The following is a 23074-nucleotide window of genomic DNA, read 5'->3' on the forward strand; positions in this document are numbered from 1 at the left end:
GATAGCAATTGATCAAACTCAAACAAGAGAGAAATCACCCAAAGGTCTGCAACCTAGAGAATCAGGTAAACTGCCAGTTTTGCCACATCCATAAAATAAACCAAAAAAGAGCGGAGAGAATTGAGAAAGGGCACTTTTTCTGCCATCACGACAAAGCTAGGGAATAAAAACGCGTTTTCCTTGGGGACAGATTATGCTGAGGGGACCAGATACAGATACCAAAGATAATTCCTCTTGGGTTTTTTTTCTTTTCCTTTGAGTTTGTGGGATCAAAAAAAAAAAAAAATTAAATAACAGTCATAACCTCAGCACATTTACTTCTCTCCTTTTTCTCACATATTATTTTCTTGAACATAGACCAAGTTTCCAAAAAATAAATTGACCAAGGTCTATTGCCTGTTTACCAAAACCTCTTCAAGACTTAGGTGACTCCTCTTAGTCACGAATATTAGCAAACTACTCCAAACTTCGGTTACAGGCTGAAAGCTCGGTAAATTGGATCTTCAAGGTTTGCAAATACCCTCAGCTGGGCTAAAGGGCACAAAATCTCTAGCGCTCCCTACAGCTCACACTTTGAACGTACCTACCACAGAAAACTCAAGTTACCAAGGATCGACTCCCTAGCTTCACTTTTTTTTTTTTTTTCTGCTTAAAAAATTGGGTGAAGGTGGTGGTGGTGGGGCGGGGGGAGGACTAAAAAGGCGAATCGAAGGATTAATCGCTTCTCCCCATTACATCAGCAGCCCCCGCCCTTTCCTCCGAGCACCTCCTCTCCTAGAATCGTCGCTACGCACTAGCGCTCTCTTCGCCCCCCTCCCCCCCCGCTCTATTATATGCCCTGATACCTCCCCATTATCACCCGCCCCACCACACTCCCCTTCCCTCCTTCCCCCTCCTAGGCGAGGCAGGGAGGAAACCCGAGAGAGGAAACAGGGCGTTGAAGGAAGGGACTTCGCCATAAGACCAGAGGCCCCATTGGCCCGAAGCTTGTATGGGCGCCCCCCATTGGCTGCTCTGCCGAAATCCCCGCCCCTCGGCTTCCCCGCCCATTCACCCCTCCCCCCGCCGCCCCGCGGCCCTCCCCCGCGCCCCTGGCCAGCCCCGCGGCGGGGAGGGACCCACTGGGCGAGTGGAGGCTCCGGCGGTGTCAATGGCTCCTCCTGCCACGGAGCAGCAGCAGAAGCAGCGGCTACGGGGTTGAGGAGGAGGAGGAGGAGGAAAGGTTCCTTTAAGGAGGAGGAACGACGACGCCTCTTTTTCCCTCTATCTCCTCCCTTCACACTCATTTCCCCTTCGCCGAGGAGAGAAGGGGGGGAGGAGAGAGAAGAGGCCGAAGAAAGAGAAAAAATTCCTCACAGAAATCTCTTTCAGGGGGTGTGGGGGGAGGAAGAGGAAAAAAAAGAGCTGGGCGCCCCCTGCTCCCTCCCTCCCTTCTCTCCCTCTCTTCTCCTCCTTCTCCCTTCCTCGCCCGCCCGCCCACTCCCCCCGCCGCCTGAGACGCCGCTCGGGAGTCGGCGGGACCGGAGTCTGTCTCCTCACCCGCCGACGCCGCGCTTCGCCTCGGGATCCCCAGGCGGGCGGACGCCCTTTCTTTCTTTCTCTCTCTCGCTCTGCCCGTCTTTCTGTCTCCGTCCCTCGCGGCCGCCCCGCCCGGCGGCCTCGGCCTTCCCCGTGCGTCAGGCCCTCCCGCCCGGCCTCGCTCGGTCTCTGTCTGTCTCCGCCGGCCTTTCTCTTGAATCGGGGTCTCGTTCACCCCCTCCGCCCTTCCCATCTCCCCTTCCCCTCGCCCCCTTTCCTTCCTCCCCCTCCCCACCCCCTTCTCCTGCCCCGCAGCTCGTAGTGCGTGTGTGTGTGTGTCCCTCCGCCAACGCCGCCACCTCAGCCCGGCAAATGAACTCCGTCCGAGCCGCCAACCGGAGACCCAGGCGAGTGTCGCGGCCGCGCCCGGTGCAGCAACAGCAGCAGCAGCCCCCGCAGCAGCCGCCGCCGCAGCCGCCCCAGCAGCAGCCGCAGCAGCAGCCTCCGCCGCCGCCGCAGCAGCAGCAGCCTCCGCCGCCGCCACCGCCGCCTCCGCCGCTGCCCCAGGAGCGGAACAACGCCGGCGAGCGGGGTAAGGCCGCGCTCCTTCCCCGCCGCCCTCCGGCTCGGGCGCCGGCCGGCCGGGACCCGCGGGGAGGAAGGCCGGGGCGGGCGGGGGAGGCCTGTGCGCCCCCGGGGTGGGAGACGGAGGCTGAGCGGAGGCGGGTCCCCCGGTGCCGCAGTGTCAGCCCGGACCGGGCCCCGGACGGCAGGAAAAACCGCGGCTTCCCCACTCGCCCGGGCTCTCGCTCAGGCCGCGCTTTGTTTGGTTGCGGGGGCTCGGCACCCTCTACCCCCACCCATCCTTTGGCTCCTTCGCTGGCTCACGGACCCCGCAGGAGTCTGTTGGTGGCTGGGGTGGGGAAAATGTGGGATTTCCCCCTTTTCTGCTGCCTTCCACGGTTTAGCCTCCCCCTTCCTAACAGAAGGTGGGGGGGGGGGGGACAACTGGGAGTGATCGGGCGGTGGGGCTGGCTGGGGAACTTGTTTTCCCCCTTTTCTGTGTTAGCCTCCCCCTTCCTGTGGAGGAGGGGGAAGGGGGGGAATCCGAGTGGTCTGTGGTGTTGGCCGGGGAACTTGTTTCCCCCACCCCCCTCCCTAGTCACGGGGTAGGGGGAGCAGCGACTACTCTCCCAACCCCATAATGTTTGCTGCGCAGTTTGGCTTTAGTTACAGAACCCCTGGGAAGGACCCGTTAAATCAAGACCTTTAAATAAATAAATATAGAATCCATCGGCCATTTCCAGTCCCCTCCCTCGCGTCAGTGCAGTTACCCTTCGGTTCTATCGACCACCCCTCTCGCCTGTCCTCCCCTAGCAAACCCCTACGCCTCCGTGCTACCCTCCGTCTCCTAGTGGGGTTTGAACGCCCCTTCCTTGGAACTGGCCCCTTGGGAGAGTGTGAGTGTGTGTGCTGTGTCCAAGGCCTAGCGAAATGTGTCATTTGGACCCAACTGTGCAGCTCTGTCTGGTAACCACCATTGTCTAAGGGCTGAAGCTCCCGGGGGTTGGATTCTTGCTTTAGCAAAAATAATGTTCAGTTCTACTTTGATGATGTGGTTATTTTGGGAGATATATGAGGTAGGATGTGGCACCTTGGTCTCCAAACGTAACTATTCTCTTTATTAATTAGCTGCTCTCAGTGGGAGTGGAGGTCAGTACCATATTTATGTGTACGGTTGTTGTTTTAAGGAGGAGGGGAATTGTTAGGAGACATTTTGCGTGTTTTCGTTGGCGGATTAAGGTTAATTTTACATGCGTTGGTTGTCACACCTCCTTTGATTAAGCGAATTGAGATTAAATGCCTTTTAAAAATTATACATTCCTTCCTTAAAAACTGTTTCAATGTTGTACTTAGCTAAAATACTTAAAAAGAGAGATGAGAATCTTTTGAAAAATAGTTCAAAGGGTTTTCACTAGTCTCTGTTACAGATGGTCCTTGAGAAAGCAGTTTGCTATATGTTGCTTGAAAGAATGTGATGTTCCAAGCCAGTTAGAGGTGTTGTGCAACAGTATTGGTAAATATGTTTTGATGATTCTCGGATACATTTACCATGTTTTTGTAAATTAAAAATATTTGTAGTTTCATCATTTCCTTTCACATTTGCATAGCAGGGTTTTCCTGTGTTCCATTCAAATAATAGTCAAGTCCCCTTCCACCATATACTGTAGAGTTCACAGTCCTTTTTGAGAAAACAATGATATTAGATTGAAATCCTAGCATAGTAAGGATTTAATTGCTGGAAGTGTTTTTAAGATGTACTGATTTGTTCATACCATTAGGGCTGAATCAAATCTGTTTGGCCAAACTTAATTTAGTCCCGTTGTGTATTTTAAAATATTTATTCTGAATCTCCTTTTCATGATGTGTGTAATTTCAAACTTAGTTGAGGTACTTTTATCTTGGGTACTTTTCTTAACATTTGTTTGAATTATTAGCCACTAAAGTCTATTTCCTTTTGAAGTAAAATTACTTGGTTGTTGGCATTAGCATACTAGAGTGTCAGTTTCCTTTTCATTCATGTCCATAAGCTGACTAACAAAAAGATGTTCAAGAAATCAAAATTTCAGTATACACCTAACCAAATAGTAAATCAAATGCACTGTAGAATTGTTGCTTTGCTGCAGCTAGTAGAAACTGTTCTGGTAATTCCATGTTGACACAGAGGGGAAAAGAACTTGCTGATTAGCCTTCAGGGAAAATTCTGTGGGTCTTTTAGAGGGCAGATAAATGGCTTTAAAATGAATAAAACATTAAGATAAAAGAGTAAAATAGTAAAGATTTTGCCAGTTTTAAGTAAAATGTCTTTCTACAAAAATTGGCGATTTGATTACTTTTTAAAAACGTACAGTTCACACGATGAGAAGTTAGTCAAAGGAATAATCTCTCTTTTAAAAGTTTTATGGAGCATGGGAAGTGTCACTATTTTTGGTCTGGATAGGAGAGGTTTTGTTGTTTAAGAATATAGTGGGTATCATAATTTTGACAAGGTAATTAAGGAACTACAGCCAACATGTATGTGTGTGTTGTACTTGTTACTAACTCTTAATGGGTATGTAGCTCTTGCATTAGAGTTTGGATAGAGTTACATAATAGTGGATCAGACAGCTTTCCAGGTCAGAAATTAAAGTCAGACTCACCGTTTTTAAGACAAGTTATTCATTCAGTATAAAAAATTACTTACTTATTTCACATAAAAGGATGGACTTTGGCTTTTTAGTGGTAATAGTATAGTTACAATGTAGTTTTTATTTTTTTTCAAGCAAAAATTTTGTCAGGGTTGGATTTTTGTTGCTCCTTTACCCACAAGATAATTGGTCTAAAAACTTCCTTGATACATCCTTTCACACACACACACACACACACACACACACACACACACACACTTTCTCTTATATGCCATGGCCAGTGTTTGAAGAGGAAAAAAACAGTCTAATACAGTGAATTCTTATGAGGACTTTTCAAAACCTTCCATTGGGGACAATTACTTATACCCACATTGGGAAATATTTGGCCTGAGTGTTTCATGGAATGCTGTCTTCACTCATGTTGTCTGTAATGGCCCACTGTCTTAACATGGAATACTAATCATTAGCTGGTTTTGGTCTTTTAGTTTAAGTTCCAGAGTTTAAGATTTCACATACTACTTTAAATTAGTAGAAAATAATTGGTGTTCCACATAGGGACACTTTGATGATATAGTCCAGATTCAGTGAATCTGGAAGTGTGGGGTAGATTTTTTTATATTTATTTTCTTTTGAAATCCTGAAAGGATTTAGCTTTTGCAGCTTGTTGTGATTTATGTTAATATCTTTTTGATAGTCTTTTTCTAAAAGTATGAGGTAAGGTTACAAGTCTGCAGAAGTGCTATGTATTCCGAGCATTTTTAGTTTGTAGTTAAAATTGGTTACTTAAAATAGGTAATAAATACAAATGATTTAAAATTCAGAAGTTTCTTGTCTACACCTGCCTTCAGCGACCAAATTCTCCTGCTTGGAATCAATCACTATTATTAGTTTCTCATTTATTGTGTTTTAATAAAAACATAAAAAATGAAACTTGACAACTGAAAGTCTTGATATCAAAGTTTTTGAAAATAGGTGTAATTTTTTCTGGTTGGAGAATTCATAAGATTCTTTTGAAGTGCTGAAATTTTAATTATATAATCATTGATAGTTCAAGAGATTTAATACAATATATTAATGGTATTGCTATTAATTTCTAGTCTGAAGTAATTGTAGAGAGTAAAAACATAGTCTTTTTAGTTCCATATTTGTGGGATAAAAATCTCACCGATGACCCTGGAATTAGAGTTTTGTTTTAACTAAACATGTTGAAATAATGCAGTACATACAGTATATGTGAAATATTCCTAATGGAGCTACATATTATAATATGCAGCAGCCAGGAAACTCCTTAGTGTTCTAGTCATGCATGCTAATCATACCTTCTGTGGGCTTGTTCTAGCTCATGATATTTTACCTTCAGGTTCTTCAGAATAAGGAACTTACAGAATGCAGGAATAAGGAACTTCTGCAACCTTTTTTGACAGAAGAGTTCTGGGCAAAGGACATGATTTTTCCAGTCTTAGGAATTAAGTACTGTGGGCCACTACTCTCCCATTTGGTGGCCAAACCTTCAAAATATTTACATCCATGAAAGGAGAAATGCCACCCGGTTTTTTGTGGGAGTAGGGTGGGGTGGAAAAGAGCCTGTTTTCTCAAAGCTTAACAAGTTATTTGAGGGATAGAAATGAGATAGTGGGGTGCCTGGGTGGCTCAGTCAGTTAAGGTATGACTCTCGATTTCTGTTCAGGTCATGATCTCACAGTTCATGAGATTGAGCCCTGCATCGTGCTGACAGCATGGAGCCTGTTTAGGATTCTCCCTCTCCTTCTCTTTCTCCTCATCCTCCACTCTTGCTCTCTTGCTGTCTCTCTCAAAATAGATAAACATACATTTTCAGAGAAAACATGAGATAGTGTGACAATGCTGATGTGAAAGTTCTGCTGATTAGGCCTATGGGTTGTCCCTATACTGCTTTTCTCTTTCTTTACTGGAAATTCTGGCAAACCCAAGGACAGGCCAACCAGCTTGGAAACCTACCAGGTAAGGCAAGAACTACCTGTAGATCCTGACCTGTTAGGACCCCTGGACTTAGATTTGGGAGAATTCAAGGCTAGTGAGTATTTCCAAGTTTGTTTGGTTTTTTTCCCTATATGTGTTTTAATTTTGAAGCTAAACAATCTGTAATAAAGAGTTATTTCAACTTGAGGTTCCTTATAGTCCCCATATTTATTACTAACTAATAAGTTAACTCTTGTGTTTTTCTTGTCCCACTAGTCTCTGAAGAGTTATTGTTTTAGACCTTCCATTTTATTTATTTAATCAGCCCTTTGAATTAATTACATTCTCAACTTCCAGAGAATTCCAGTTGTATGTGAGGTTACTAGCAAAGTACCCCCAAATTGCAGTTGTTAACCCTCTGAAAATAAAATGATAAGCAAAATATGCCAGTTGAGACAGTTGGGCAGTATGATAGGGAGAGCTCAGGGGTGCCTGGGTGGCTCAGTTGGTTAAGTGTCCTACTTTGGCTCAGGTCATGATCTCACAGTTCTTGGGTTCGAGCCCCGCATCGGGCTCTGTGCTGACAGCTCAGAGCCTGGACCCTGCTTTGAATTCTGTGTCTCCCTCTCGCTCTGCTCCTCCCCCACTCACACTCTGTCTCTCTCTTTCAAAAATAAATAAACATTTTTAAAAAATTTTTCTAAAAAAGAGCTCAGAGTTACAGCTAGCTAGTTCTAATCCTGGTTACACCATCAACAAGCTATTTGACATGGCGAAAGCAATATAAACTCTTGGAGCCTTACATGATTATCTTTAAAATGAAGATGGTAATACTTGTCTTATGGAATAATTAATGATGAGAGATTTAAGTATCTAGGACTTGACAGATGCTCAATAAATGGCAGCTTTTTAAAATAGTAATAGGTGCACCTGGGTGGCTCAGTTGGTTAAGTGTCAGGATCTCATGGCTCCACAGTTTGAGCCCGCACCAGGCTCTCTGCTGTTAGCACAGAGCCTGCTTCAGATCTTCTGTACCACCCCCATCTCTGCTCCTCCCCTGTGTGCGTTCTCTCTCTCTCTCTCTCTCTCTCTCTCTCTCTCTCTCTCTCTCAAAAATAAACACTAAAAATAGGGGTGCATGGGTGGCTCATTCGGTTAAGCATCCGACTTTGGCTCAGGTCATGATCTCATGGTTTGTGAGTTCAAGCCCCACATTGGGCTCTGAGCTGACAGCTCAGAGCCTGGATCTGTTTCTGAGTCTGTGTCTCTCTCTCTCTGCCCCTCCCCTGCTCACGCTCTGTGTCTCTCTCTCTCTCAAAACTAAATAAAATTTAAAAATTAAAAAAAATAAAATATTAATAATAGTAAGCAATGGAATCAGTTATATATAAAACTAAACCCAAGAGATGAAATGTGCATGAGTCATTAGTTTCTGGCATACCCCAAAATGCAATCTAGGTGACTTGATAAAACCTTAGAGAGGGGCACCTGGATGGCTCAGTTGGTTAAGCCTCCAACTTAAGCTCAGATCATGATCTCACAGTTTAGGAGTTCAAGCCCCGTGTTGGGCTCTGTGCTGACAACTCAGAACCTGGAGCCTGCTTCAGGTTCTTTGTCTCCCTCTCTCTCTGCCCCTCCCCTGCTCACACTCTGTCTCTCTCTCAAAAAATAAAATTAAATAAACATAAAAAAAACCCAAAACCTTAGTCTGGTTTATAATTATAAATCATTTTATAGCCAGCAAATTGAAATATTCTTTGAAGAAAGAATAAGGAAACAGAAGAAATGAGTATTTGAAATACAATAATAAACATAGATCACTGTTTTTGCTTATGTACTAGAGTCTAATACACTCTCATTTAACCCTTTTAGCAATTCTGTAAGATGGACATTAGTCAGCAGTGAGTAGTCCTAGTAAATAGCAGAGATTTTCAAAATTGATTTATATCACTGAATCTTCCCATAAACAAGAGGAGAGATAACAAAATACATTTGGCAGAATGTGTCCATCACATTCAGAGGAGGGAATAACCTAGCCCTTGAAGCACATCTGTCTCCTTTCATATCCCATTTATTTTATTGAAGACTGGTACAGTAGTCTGATGCTATATATTGTTAGACACCTGCTTTAACATTTTTAAAATAACCTTCTGATCATAACTTTACCTCTAATGTAGATTTGTCTCTGGAAGAGATTGCACTGATTGGCCAGCATGTTTTTCCAGCTTGTTGAGATCACTACTCATTGTGTAAAGAGGGGTAGATTTCTCTTGAATTACTCATAAGTTATGAATAAAAGGTGTTAAGTCATTTTAGCTCATGGTTATAGACTAGGCTATTTCAGGAAGGAAAAATGTGAGTTAAATTACACTTCAGTGGTAATTTTGACAGGTTTGTGGACTAAATATCCTTTTGTCACCATAGCTTGATGTCTTTGCATGTATAGCCTGGGGTTTTTATATGTTTGGTTAACACAGAAATGTGCTTAAACTTAATCCTTAGAAAATAGAGAAATGAAACCAATTAACTTCCCTTGTATAATTTATTTTAGTTTAAGGAAATATCAAAAATATGTACTTTGAAAATGAATACATTGTGTATTTTTTGTTTTAAAACATCCAAATTAAGATAGTATATTAAAGCAAATGTAAGTTGCTTATTGTCCCCGATTTCTAAAGATCCAATTGTCAGTGTTTAGTCCTTCTAACAAATGAAAAATTGTGTGTGTTCAAAAGAGGAGAAAAAATTACTAAATGCTGTTCCCTCAACTGGTGAATAAACCTTAAAAAACATAATGGAATATTTCCACATCTCATGAAGGAAGAGGTACAAAGAGAGCCTACTTTTCTGTTTTCTCAAAGCTTTGAAATTGAGTGATAGAAATGGAATAATAACCTGTGCTTTAAAATTATTTTTCTGGTAACAGTGAAAATCTTTACTGATTTCTTCTAGTGTGCAGCATGCACTCATTTTCTAGATGTTCAGGTTGGGTTGTGTCAAAATCTTTGACTACTAAAAATTTTTCCTCAGAATGGAATTAACTGGCTCCTATAGGGGTTCAGTCTTTGACATTGATTTCTTTAGTACCATGTATTGATAACTGACTTGAATCAGTTTAGCCTCTGCTGGTTTGCTGCCTTTACTTGAGTTTAATGAGAATTCTTTTTTACACTGAAATATTGATTTTGTATCTTGCAACCATAGTCTATAACATAGTGTGTATAAGACCGTGTGGCTTTATGAGAATCTGACACTTAAGAGGAAGCAGGTGGGGAAGAGAAAGAACATACAGTTCTTTTTTATTCACCTGTTATATTTTGAGTTAGACAGGGTTGGTATATATATGTCACTAGTAATTGTTTCTTCCCATATAATCATACATATAAAAAAAAACAGGCTTTAAGGGAAATTAGAAGTGAAATAGAATTTAACAAATGGAAAATAGAAATCATTCTGGGTTTGTATCATGGCAGAGAGAAAGGATCAAAGAAGACTTGTTTAAAAGAAATGGAGGTGGGTGAAGATCCTATATTTCGAAATTGAATTGTTGGCAAAGTGATTGTATGGTAAAAGAAATGGTGGAATCACTCATTTTTCTGTGTTAAAAGTAGCCACAGAACTAATTCACCGTTGTGTGTAAATGACTTATATCTTCATGATCCTTTGAAATGCATTTGCATTTTTAAGAAACTGATCCCTTAGTCAAATTTTGGTATTTTAGGCCCAGTAAAAGAGATAGAAATAAGTGATTTGGACAAAGGCTTTGGGTAGGAGTGCTTCCTCAGAGACAAAATAAGTATGTCAGGGGAAGGTGAGGGTGGAATAGTCTTGTAAGAATCACTTCCCTTACACATTTATTGTTTTTACTAATCTACTTCTGACCCTAAAATTTTCTTAAAAGTTTCACATTTTATTTTTTCAAAAGACTAATTTTGGGTTGAAGATTGGGATGGAGAGAAGAAAAAGAATTAGAGCAGGGTAGGAGTGACAGTATGTGTGGGTCATTTTAAATTAGCAGTGGTCATTTAAATTAGAAAGTCTGTATGTAATTATACACACACACATATACACGCTATATATAACCATATATAATTATTTAAATTGTGAAAAATCTATTAGTTTTTTTTAACTAAGCTTTTTTTAATGTTGATTTTTGAGAGAGAGCATGAGTGGGGAGGGGCAGAGAGATAGAAGGAGACACAGTCTGAAACAGGCTTCAGGCTCTGAACTGTCAGCACGGAGCCCAACATGGGGCTTGAACTCAGGAACAGCAAGATCATGACCTAGGCTGAAGTCGGACGCTTAACCCACTGAGCCACCCAGGCACCCCCCCTAAATCTGACATTTTAATAAAAATACGCAAGTGCACAAATCATTGGTGTATAGCTTGATGACTTTACACAAAGTGAACACGTCTGTGTAGCCAGTAATACCTAGATCAAGAATTAAACGCTACCAGTATCCCAAAGGGGTGCCTGGGTGGCTTGGTCTGTTGAGCGTCCAACTTCGGCTCAGGTCATGATCTCACAGTTGGTGGGTTTGAGCCCCGTGTCGGGCTCTGTGCTGACAGCTCAGAGCCTGGAGCCTGCTTCAGATTCTGCCTCTATTTCTCTGCCTCTCCCCTGCTCATGCTCTGTCTCTCTGTCTCTTTCTCTCTCTCAAATATAAAATAAAAAACAAACAAAAAAACCACTACCAGTATCCCAGAAATCAGAATTTTGTGTGTTGTCCCAGCCCCTTGCCTTCCCAGTCACTATCCCCAACCCTATCTTTCTTACTGCTTGGATTGCTTAGATTAGTTTTGTCTGTTGTTTGTCTTAGGTACCAACTTTATATAACTGTAATCACTCAGTCTGTATTCCTATGTGTCTGGCTTCTTTCCCTCAGTATTTGTTTATTTCAACCATGTTGCTTATAGCAATAGTTTGTTTAGTCTTGTTGATCTGTAATACTACATTGTATGAGTATATGACAATTTATTCATTCTATGATTAAGAGACATAGAACTTTAATATTTAGCTGTAAGGAATAGTGCTGTGAGCATTTTATGTATATCTTTTGGTGAATACAGGTACCCATTCCTGGTAAGTCTTTTACCTCAACATTATACCATCAGTTTTCTTTTCTCAAAGACAGCTTCCATTTACTTGGGAGATAAAACAACTTTAAGACAGATGTGAATATGGGGCACCTTGGTGGCTCAGTCAGTTAAGCATCCAACTTCAGCTCAGGTCTTGATCTCACTGTTCCTGAGTTCAAGCCCCACATTGGGCTTTCTGCTGTTAGCACAGAGCCCACTTCAGATCCTCTGCCTCTTCTTTCTCTCTCTCTCAAAAATAAACGTTAAAAAAAAGACAGATGTGAATGTGTCCTCTCATAATTAACGCTGCCAAAACAATTGATTTTATTTCAAATATTAGTATTTTTCTTAAGTCTTTGGTATATGTGCTTCTGCTCTAGCATCCTTTAACAGTGGTGTTAGGAAGTTTACCCGTCACCTTAATATACTTTAATTTTCCCCGTAGGTTGTAGGTTGGGTTATTTTGAGGAGGAGGGAAATCTTTTTTTATATTTAGGAATTTTCAAAATTACTGTGGAATTTAATGTGATTCTAAGCCTTCATTACAAAAATTATTTGTTTTTGCAACTGCCATAGTTTGTTTCTCCATTTCAGTGTGGAATCCTTTTTTTTTTTTTTTTACTACTTTTAAGCTTACCTTTTTAACGCCTGTGAAAATATTTTGCTTTTATTTGGTTAATTGTTTAATTTATTTTTTTCTGCATATCTTGATTATCCTTTATTAAATTATGCTTATTTTAAGATTACAGAAGCTTCATAGAAAAATTGGGATGCATTTTGTTCTCAAGTTGTTTTTCTAGTCCTTGACCAGATCATCAGTTCCTGATGTATAAGAAGAAGGTGTAAAAGTACCTCTGCCAGTATCATTGATAAGTTTTTCCTCAGCTGAAAGCTTGTGCTGAAGTGTGCTAGTTAGTGTCTTATAAGCTTATGCTCCCCATGATATAAGTATCCCCTGAGAATGGCAGGCCATCAATGACTGAAATGGGGTTCTGTTGTTAAAGAACCACTTGCTTAAAACAGATAATATGGTAGCCTTAGATATCAAAAAGTAAGATCTTATTATTTCATGTCTGTTCTTTCAGCACTTACTAGTTCAGTGTTAGTGGTAACAGTTGTTCTTTCTTGTCCATGATAAGCAGTGTGGAGGAGACTGCTACCTTCCTGTCTTTTTTTTTTTTTTTTTTTAAACACCTATCCAGGGGCGCCTGGGTGGCTCAGTCGGTTAAGCATCCGACTTCGGCTCAGGTCACGATCTCGCGGTCCGTGAGTTCGAGCCCCGCGTCGGGCTCTGGGCTGATGGCTCAGAGCCTGGAGCCTGTTTCCGATTCTGTGTCTCCGTCTCTCTCTGCCCCTCCCCTGTTCATGCTCTGTCTTTCTCTGTCTCAAACATAAATAAACGTTAAACACCTATCCACATCAAGTAAATGTTAAATTTGGGGATAAGGAGCCTGAGCTTTTTCATCAAAGTGGCTTTTTTTTTTCCTTCCCTTCCTCGAATTAAATTTCTACATCAGGGGATTTTGAATAAGGTGACTTCTGAGTTGCTTTAAAACTCTTTCTGTATCATTTAAATTGCCAGTAGAAATCAGTGAGGTCTGAATTTGTTAGGTATTACTATACAGACATGGTTCTTGCCTTTATGGAACTTATAATTGAGTTAGAGACTAAATTTAAATAACATTTGAGACCAGAATGAATTGCAAATAAGGATGTTGATATTGTTTTCATTGTCTTCTGATACATATTTTTAAGGATACACACACATATACATGCATACATACATATACCACATTGGAGTTTCATTCATAACCTTATCCGTCCACTGTTTCCAAGTCCAGAGTCTGTTGGAGAGTTTTTTATGAAATGGTATGAAGATGAAGGTTTGTTTTGACTCCCCGTAGTCTGATATATATTCTGCCCTTTAATCATTTATTGAATTACCTCTGTGCCACACTTAGAAAGTTGTTGCAGCCCAAAGTTTAAGCTAAATTATAGCATGCTTGTGTGTAAGTTATTAAGAAAGAAAATGTGCCTAGTGAAAGAAATTACCTGCAGAGTTGGGGTCATTTATCTTGTTTTCATGGTGTAGTCCTTCTTCATTGTATTCGTTATTTTGCTTATATATCCAGAAACTGAAGGTAGACGGACAGGTTTAAATAAAATTATATGTTGCCAGAATCTAAGATCTTCAATTGCAGAGGTAAAACAACACTTCATAGCAGCTGTAATCCCACATATAAGTTAGTTGTAAAGGCATACCCTGAAGGTGCCTTAATGGATTTTTTCTGATGCTCTCTTAGTCTCTACTGCAACATCTCACAGGGAAACTTCCCTCTATTTCTGAGTCATTTGATTTGAGAACCTTTTAGCTGAAATCTTTAACTGAAAAACAGAGCTGAGACATCTGGGTGTAGTGAACTTGTCCAAGGTTTGTAAAGTTAAGTCTGGTTTTAGAGGGCTACAGAAATGTCACATACCAACATACATATGCATTGATAACACACACAACACTCTCTGAAACTGGGAATATGCACTCCTGATTTTGTGAAGTGTCTAAAAATTTTTGGTGAAATGTTAGCAGTAGTATCTTGGGATGGTGGAGGGAGGTGATTTTTGTTACTTCTTTTACATTTCTTTGTTTTTCAAATACTATATGTGGAATCTGGAAGGAAGGAGGTTTGTATTTTTTTAAAAGATTTTAATGGTTGTGATTGATGATTGTGATTATTAGTAGTTGGTTTGATGACATGATCCTCAGATACGTCATTTTACCTTTGAATACAAGCTTGAAACTTTACATTTCTCAGTTCTCTGTGTTTTGAGTGCTTATTAATTAATTTATAGACATTTTTAGTTTTTGTATTCACAGCAACTTTAGGATAATAATTGCTTATATCATTTGCAGGAAATGAAGATGACTGATGACAAGAAAGTCAGAATTCGAATGAAAAACAAATTTGTTATTTGGGGTTTTTTTTGAGCCAGTGATACTGTCTTTCTAGGACAAGTTTGTGACTGTAGATTATTTACATGCAAATACATACAGTTTTTTCATTACATACATGCCTGGTTGAATGATGGAAATTTAGCATACAAACTGGATATTTGAAAGAAAAGTGAAACTTCTTATTGGTCAGAACAAGTGGCTATTTCTTTTGTACTCTGGTGGTATGGACTCATGTCTATTTGATAATTTTATACGGAGGATTTTCTTCCCATAAAACTGGAGATAGCTCTGAAAAAAATAATGACTATTAAGTTGAAACAGATTGCTAAGAGATTGTTGTATCATTATCAGTAAAAAGTCTTCCCATTCTAAGATACTGTATTCTTAGAAGTTTTGGATTATGGAACCTAATGTGTTTGAGAATAAATAAGAACCCACAGTGACTTTCAGAAGATACGGACCTTTGAAGCCTAAATTTATTAGATTTGGAATTAACTTATCTCACACTTGGCCAATCTTCTGATCATCTTATAGACTCCTTATAAACCTATAACCAAGAGAAAACATTTTCTTGTTGGAAAATACACTAAAAACCTTCATTGAAAGAGGTGAACTGTTTGTTTTGTTTTTAATGTAGGGGCTACTGTGTGGTTTAGGGAAAATCAGTCATTAAGTATAGATTCTAGATAGTAATTATCATAGTTTTATGAAGAGCTGATTACAGATGAATTTAAAGTATTTTCCTGAAACAGTGACTTTGGGTAGCTGAAGAAGGAACAAGAGTAACATAGGTGTATTTAAATACAGCTTTTATTCTTTTATGAGGTAGTCATATTGGTGTTGTGAGGTTGGGGGAAATTTTTTTAGGTTGAATTATATGGAAGCAACAACTAAAAAATAGCGCTAACCATTTACAAATAGACATTTACAAAAATTTAGTAAATGGTTGTTTCTGTTTCCCTTCTTTTTCCTTCTGTGGACTGAGGTTTGTTCATATTACTAATTTAGGTTCCTATACATATTAAGTTCATAGATTTAAAAAAGCAGGGGCGGGGGGATGCCTGGGTGGCTCAGTTAGTTAAGCGCCCAACTCTTGGTTTCAGCTCAGGTCATGATCTCATAGTTTGTGAGTTTGAGCCCTGCATCAGGCTTTATGCTGACTGCACAGAGCCTGCCTGGGATTCTCTCTCTCCATCTTTCTCTGCCCCTCCTCTGCTCTGTGTCTCTCAAAATAAATAAACTTACAATTTTTTTTTCTCTCTCTCTTTTTTTAATATATGAAATGTATTGTCAAATTGGTTTCCATTACAACACCCAGTGCTCATCCCAACAGGTGCCCTCCTCAGTACCCATCACCCACCCTCCCTTCCCTCCCACCCCCCATCAGCCCTCAGTTTGTTCTCAGTTTTTAAGAGTCTTCTTCTGCTTTGGCTCTCTCCCACTCTAACCTCTAAAAATTTTTTTTAATAAAAAAATAAAAATAAATAATAAATGCGCTGAGGTTAAGTACCTCAAAAATCAAGAATAGAAGTTAAATTACTTTGAATGGTCTGTTAAACAAAAAAATGAACCTTCATCTTTATAGGAACAACAAAAAAATGAATAATCACTTAGAAATGTTGAGCCAGAACTAAGTATGGCAGAAAACAATATGGACTACAGGTGAATCAACCTAAAGTGTGTGTGTGTGTGTGTGTGTGTGTGTGTGTAAACACATGATAATGTATCAGAGTAATAAGACTTGTAAAATGTTGCAATGGTTGAGAAAATATGTCTATTAAAAAAAATCAAGTGTTATTCTAAAGAGGGATAAGCTGACAGGTAACTAAACCTTTCACGTGATTGGAAGTATATGCTCAGAAGATAGCTAGGGAAAATGAATTTAAATTATTTGATGTTTAGAGTGATATAAAGAACATCTGGTAAACATCTTCAACAGGTCGATAAAGAAGATTATATACTTTGCTCTTTTGGTGTCAGCTATTATGATTAGATATTATAATTATCATAGAGATGGTAAATTAGTTAGAAATTATAGAATGTTGGATGTAGAACCATAGTCCCAATTCTTGAGGTTTTTTACTTGTTCAAGGTGGTGGTTGGAATGAACCCAGATCTCCTGACTCCCAGACAGTGATGATGGTGTTATCTGTTCTTGCTTCAGAATTTTATTAACATTCTGTTCATTTTTTCAGTTTAGTGATTAGTTGAACCTATTGATCAGATAAAGTTTTCTGTAATTTTTTTTAGCTGAAATAAAAATTAATTTTGTTAGAATAATTATTAAGTTATTATTAAGTTATAGTTATTAAGTTATTGTGTTCAATAACTTAAAATATGCAAGTAAATTTTAATAGCTTTTTTTTATTAATTGACTTAATTTTTTGTTTTGTTTCAACCAGTTGTGACTGGTTGAAAAAAGGCAGTTATGTTATTCCAGCAATTATATTATTTACTGTTCAATAAATGATACTGAGACTATTGATTATTCATTTGGAAAAAGCATTCACTTAATTTCCTACTTTGTACAATACCAAAAACTACATTTCGAACGATTAAAGAGCTTGACATTTTTTTCAATTGAAAAATGTTTTATTATAGTAAAAACATTTAACATGAGATCTATCCTTTTAACAAAGTTCTAGGTGTATAATACAGTATTATTAATTGTAGGCAAGGTGTACATCAGATCCGAAGAACTTACTCATCTTGCATTACTGAAACTTTATACCCGCTGAATAGCAACTCCTTATTTCCCCTCTCCCCCCAGACCCTGGGAACCACCATTATATACTCTACCTTCATAAGTTTGACTATTTTAGACACTTCACGTAAGTGGAATCATGTAGTATTTGTCCTGCTGTAAGGGGCTTATTTCACTTAGCATAATGTCCTCCAAGTAAGAGCTCAGTATTTTTAGAAAATCATAGAAAACTTAGAAGAAAGTACTTTTTCCTCAGCAACACCAAAAAAAAATGAAAATCATTAAAGAAACATCAAGAAATTGACTATGTAATAAGTGGAAAGTTCTGCGCAATGAAGGTTGCTAATAAACAAAGTTAAAGCAAATGATAGACTGAAAGAAAATTTGCACCTCTCTAACATACAAATGATCAATATCATATGTGAGTTTTTATGAAAAAAATTATACATGAAATTAGCTAAATCTTTTTTTTTTTAATTTTTTTTCAACGTTTTTATTTTTATTTTTGGGACAGAGAGAGACAGAGCATGAACGGGGGAGGGGCAGAGAGAGAGGGAGACACAGAATCGGAAGCAGGCTCCAGGCTCTGAGCCATCAGTCCAGAGCCCGACGCGGGGCTCGAACTCACGGACCGCGAGATCGTGACCTGGCTGAAGTCAGACGCTTAACCGACTGCGCCACCCAGGTGCCCTAGCTAAATCCTTTTTAAAAAGAACCTTTCATCCCATTCCCTTCCTCACTTTTACCCTCTCAAGAAGCAACAACTGTCATAAATTTGATATAAATCTATTCATTCCATTTTTAAGTACTTTAACATATTTGTGTGAATCTGTAAACATTTAGTTGTATGGTGTTATGGTTGTTACTGTGGGAAAGTAAAAGCTTACCTTCAAGGTGTTTCAGTGCAGTAAACAAGAACATAAAATATTCTTTCAAAAAACGTTTAATATGTAAGTGCCAAAGAAATAGATAAGTCATAAGCCTGGCACTCTAGAAATTTTTGAGTGATTGTTAAGTGAATTAATGAATATAGAAGGATATCACGTTTAAAGGAAAAGTCCTCTCTTCCCCTGACCTACCACTCCCTAGAGGTAACTCTTAACTGTGTGTGTTTACTATAGAATTTTTTAAATATATGTGTATGTAAACACATACTCTTTTTATTTAAAAAGAAACCATACTATATTAATTTGTAAATTAAGTGTTGTTTTTTACTTAAATATATCCTGGGCATTTTTCTGTATCAGTATAAGTATAAATAGCTCTTTTTTTTTTTTTTTTTTTAACAGTTGCAGAATAGTTCATTATATGAATGGATTATGATTTATGTTAAATGTACCTCTATTAATATTCAGGTTCTTATTTTTTGCAATTATAGTAAACATCTTTGTACAAGTATCTTCACATGTTTATGTCACAGTTTCAGTTTCATAAAAGTTATTGAGTCAGAGATATTTGCATTTTAAAGTTTGATAAATGTCAAATTTGTTTTTTAAAACAATAATCCCACCGTTAATATATGAGATTAAATGTTATTGATTGAATGTATACATGAAATACTTAAGAGTGGAGGGGAAACTAGTCTGAGGCTGAAATGGTTTGAAAAGACTTGCCAGAGAAAGTGAATGCTTAAACTAGATCTTGAAGAATGAGTATGTCACAGATAGAAAAAAGGGAAAAAAAGGATATTCTTAGTAAGAGGAAATGGGCCAGAGAACATGGAAGAATTACCAGGACAGATTTTTAACTCTGTCATCATATTCTGTTCATCTTACAGTTCACTTTGTCTTGGTGTTTCTTTTCCAAAAAAGAAGTTAAAGTTGAGTTAGGCACTCTCCACTTCAGGTCTTCCCACGTGTAGAATAATCTAAATTCTTTAACCCAGATTCAAAATGCTCTATACTTTGCCCTTTTTTCTTTATTATGATTCTGTTTTGTCATTGACAGACTTACCTATAAATTGTTTTTGAATGAACCCTGTATGTTGCTACTGTCATTTTTTTTTTTACACTGTCAGAAATTTTTGAACTCAGTGGTTGCTTGACTTCAGTGTTTAATCACTTGCTTTTCTGTCTCCATGCTTTTTTGGTAGCTACCCATATCTCAGCCTCAAGTGCTTGCTGTCATTTACATTTATGTAGTAAATAAATATATGTAAGCATAAAGGTCATTTATGTTTAATGTTTGGAGGATTATCAGTAAATATTTGATAATATTTTCTATAGTAAGCTCATCTTGTTCGATGTCCTGAATGTTTTTATTTATAATACTTTTTGGCAATGAAGTTTCTGAAAACTTACCAGAAGCCATGGGAATTCCCTATTAATAGATATCTGATATCAGTGTAGGGACTTTCAATACACAGTGGAAATGATGTATTATATATTGCATATATAATATCAATGTATATATTAAGCATAATAAGAAAATACTTTTGAAAGCACTTAAGTAGTAATTAGCTATTTTTATATCCATGACAAAACACAAGGAATTTTGGTAATTCCTGCCCAGTGGTTGTGATATTAATAGACATCATTTATTGATCACTCTATTGTTGGTAGACAGTAATTGCATGTTTTATTTTTGTAACAGCCCCCATCATGTAGGTAATATACCCCTTTTATATATGAGGACTTTGAATTGAAGTAAAACTTAAGTTTCCATATTAAAATTGTACATTACTGAACGGTTGTGTAGCGGGTTAAAAGCAAAAAACGTCTGCTTTTAAATCCTTGGTAGTGGGGCGCCTGGGTGGCTCAGTTGGTTAAGCGTCCAACTTTGGCTCAGGTCATGATCTCATGATCCGTGAGTTCAAGCCCCGCATCGGGCTCTGTGCTGACAGCTCAGAGCCTGGAGCTTGATTCGGATTCTGTGTCTCCCTCTCTATCTGACCCTCCCCTGTTCATGCTCTGTCTCTCTCTGTCTCAAAAATAAATAAACGTTAAAAAAAAATTTAAAAAAAAATAAATGCTTGGTAGTGAAATTATAGAACATAATAAGTTCTTTCTTCTTTCCTTCCTTCCTTCCTTCCTTCCTTCCTTCCTTCCTTCCTTCCATCCTTCCTTCCTTCTTAGAGAAAGAGCACATGCACGTGAGCTGGGGAGAGGGGCAGAGGGAGAGAGAGAATCTTAAAGCCAGTCTCAGATCAATGCACAGCTTGATCCCACAGTGCTGGGATCGTGACCTGAGCCAAAGTCAAGAGTTGGCTGCTCAACTGACTGAGCCACCTAGGTACCCCAAGAGTTCTTTAAGATAGTGAAAAAAAGAGTGCCTACCCCAAAATATGAGCTATAATGACAGTATATTTACCAGGACAATAATTTCCAGAAGATAGTGGAATACTCTTTCCTTAAAATATAGAGGTAATATAACTTTAGTTTGAATTCTATACCCATTTAAACTATCAATTATCAGCAAAAATGAGGCCCAAAGTCAGGCTATACACAAAATTAAGAGTTCATCACCTATACAAACTTGATGCAAGGGGCGACTGGGTATTTATTTTTTTATGTGAATTTTTTTAATGTGTATTTATTTTGAGAGCGTGTGTGCAAGAGAGTGCACGGGAAGGGCAGAGGGAGACAGAGAATCCCAAACTGGCAATGAGCTGTCAGTGTAGAGCCTTACAGGGGGCTTGATCCCACCACCATGAGATCATGACCTGAGCCGAAATCAAGAGTCGGTTGCTTAACCCACTGAGCCACCTGTGCACCCCAAAGTAAAAAAAGGGCGCCTGGGTGGCTCAATTAAGTGTCCCAACTCTTGATTCCAGCTCAGGTCATGATCTCACAGTTCGTAGTTTGAGCTCCGCATTGGGCTCTCTGCTGTCAGCACAGAGCCCACTTATGATCTTCTGTCCCCCTCTCTCTCTGCCCCTCCCCCACTTGTTTGTTTTCCCTCTCTCTATGTCTCAAATAAAAACTAAAAAAGAAAAAATACATCATGAGTGAAGAATTAGTAAAATATGTTAATAAATTGAGTAGACTTGATTGTAAATATGTATAATATTTTTAAAGGTAGAGCCAAAATACTAGGCAATAACAAGAAAATTGGAAGAAAGGGGATTATAGCATGTCAAGAGTGCTACGGGGTGCCTGGCTGGCTCAGTTGGTAGAGCATGCGACGCTTGATCTCAGGGTTGTGAGTTTGAACCCCATGTTAGATGTAGAGATTACTTTAAAAATAAAATCTTGGAGAAAGAAAAAGAGTGCTATAATTCTTTTTTCACTGAGAACTCTAGGTCATCTTGTAAAAATAGCTATTTCTGTGGCTCTGCAGCCAGACTCTCTGGACGAAATCCTAGCTTATGCCTTACTAGCTGTGTGACATTAAGGTTACTATACCTTCCTGTGCCTAAAATTTCTTATCTACAAATAGGAAGGCAATAACCCTCAAAGTGTTATGGGGAGGATTAAGTACAATACATGTAAAGCCATTAGAACACTACTCAGTACATGTAAACACTCAATACATGTTTGCTGCTGCTGCTTTCATTTCTCTTTTACCTTAAGGGTAACCTGAAAAGAACAGAAATAAAATCTATGGCTTATGAACCAGTAAAACTAAAATAAGAGAATGAAGAAAGCTTAACCCTTAGTGTACTGTCAAGAGCAGTTGCACTAATTTTAGTTTTTTATTTTCTGAGCACTTCTAACACTTACAAAGCTTTGGTATTTTATTACTTTTATTCTTCTTACAGATCTTCCAAAAAGCAGAAAAATTTTTACTTAAAAAAATCAATCTATGTTGCAGTTATATGAATCCATCAGATGCTTTTTGTAAACCTAAGGTACATTATGGAATCTTAGCGATCTGTATTTTGAAATATTTTGCAATTTCTAGGAATTTTATCATTGTCACCAATTATTTCCTGCTGTGTTAAAAAAAAAAAAAAGATTTGATAAAGCAAGAATGGTGGAATCCACTGGAAAGAAGGTATAGTGAAATAGTCATTTTTTAGGTTTTTTAAATTAATTTTATGTTTTTATTTATTTTGAGAGCACACTGGAGAGGGGCAGAGAGAGGAGAGAGAGAATCCCAAGCTGGCTCCACCCTGTCAGCACAGAGCCCCATGTGGAGCTCAGACTCACAAACCATGAGATCATGACCTGAGCTGAAATCAAGAGTTGGACGCTTAACCTGCTGAGCCACCCAGGCACCCCTTTTTTCAGTTTTGTTTTGGTTTTTAAAAATGTTTAATTTTTTTTTACTACCTGTATTGCATCCTTCAAAAAAGGTGTAAAAGAGGATGAGAGACATACAGATAAGATAAATACAAGGAGAGAACTAGTATTCTAGACCTGGGCTGTCTAGTATGGTAGCCACTTGCCACATACAACTACTTATATTTAAATTAATTAAAATCCATAGAATTTAAAATTCACTTCCTTGGTCACATTAACCATGAAGTAGTTATATAGAGGGAATATAGCTCTCTATTAGCTTCATTTCACTATGGCTACCATATTGAAATGCAACTATAGAACATTTTTATCATTGCAGAAAATTCTATTGGATATCACTGCTGTAGATGCTAAGTATGATAGTGAAATTGATCATATAAGTGATAGTAATATGGATCATATCCATGAAATTTCAGATTTTGAGACTTGAGATGTTCTGTACCTTCCAGGGATGGTATTAAAGAGTGCAATTTGGGAAAATTAACTTGTCTAAAACCATAGACTTAACCAGTA

At 38.7% G+C, this 23074-nt stretch overlaps 1 protein-coding gene across 1 annotated transcript in view; it reads left to right on the forward strand.

The window, feature by feature from the left end:
• The first annotated feature begins 1437 nt into the window (after positions 1–1437).
• FBXO11 (F-box protein 11) overlaps positions 1438–23074 on the forward strand; it is an 85434-nt gene continuing 63797 nt past the window's right edge. Inside the window, exon 1 of the mRNA XM_040453807.1 lies at positions 1438–2110. Within this exon, the coding sequence (XP_040309741.1) occupies positions 1891–2110 (220 nt within the window). The 5' untranslated portion in view covers positions 1438–1890. The remainder of the gene's footprint in view (positions 2111–23074) is intronic.

This window comes from Herpailurus yagouaroundi, unplaced genomic scaffold, assembly GCF_014898765.1.
Source record: "Herpailurus yagouaroundi ecotype Mexico unplaced genomic scaffold, PumYag 210, whole genome shotgun sequence".
NCBI classification, from domain to species: domain Eukaryota; kingdom Metazoa; phylum Chordata; class Mammalia; order Carnivora; family Felidae; genus Herpailurus; species Herpailurus yagouaroundi.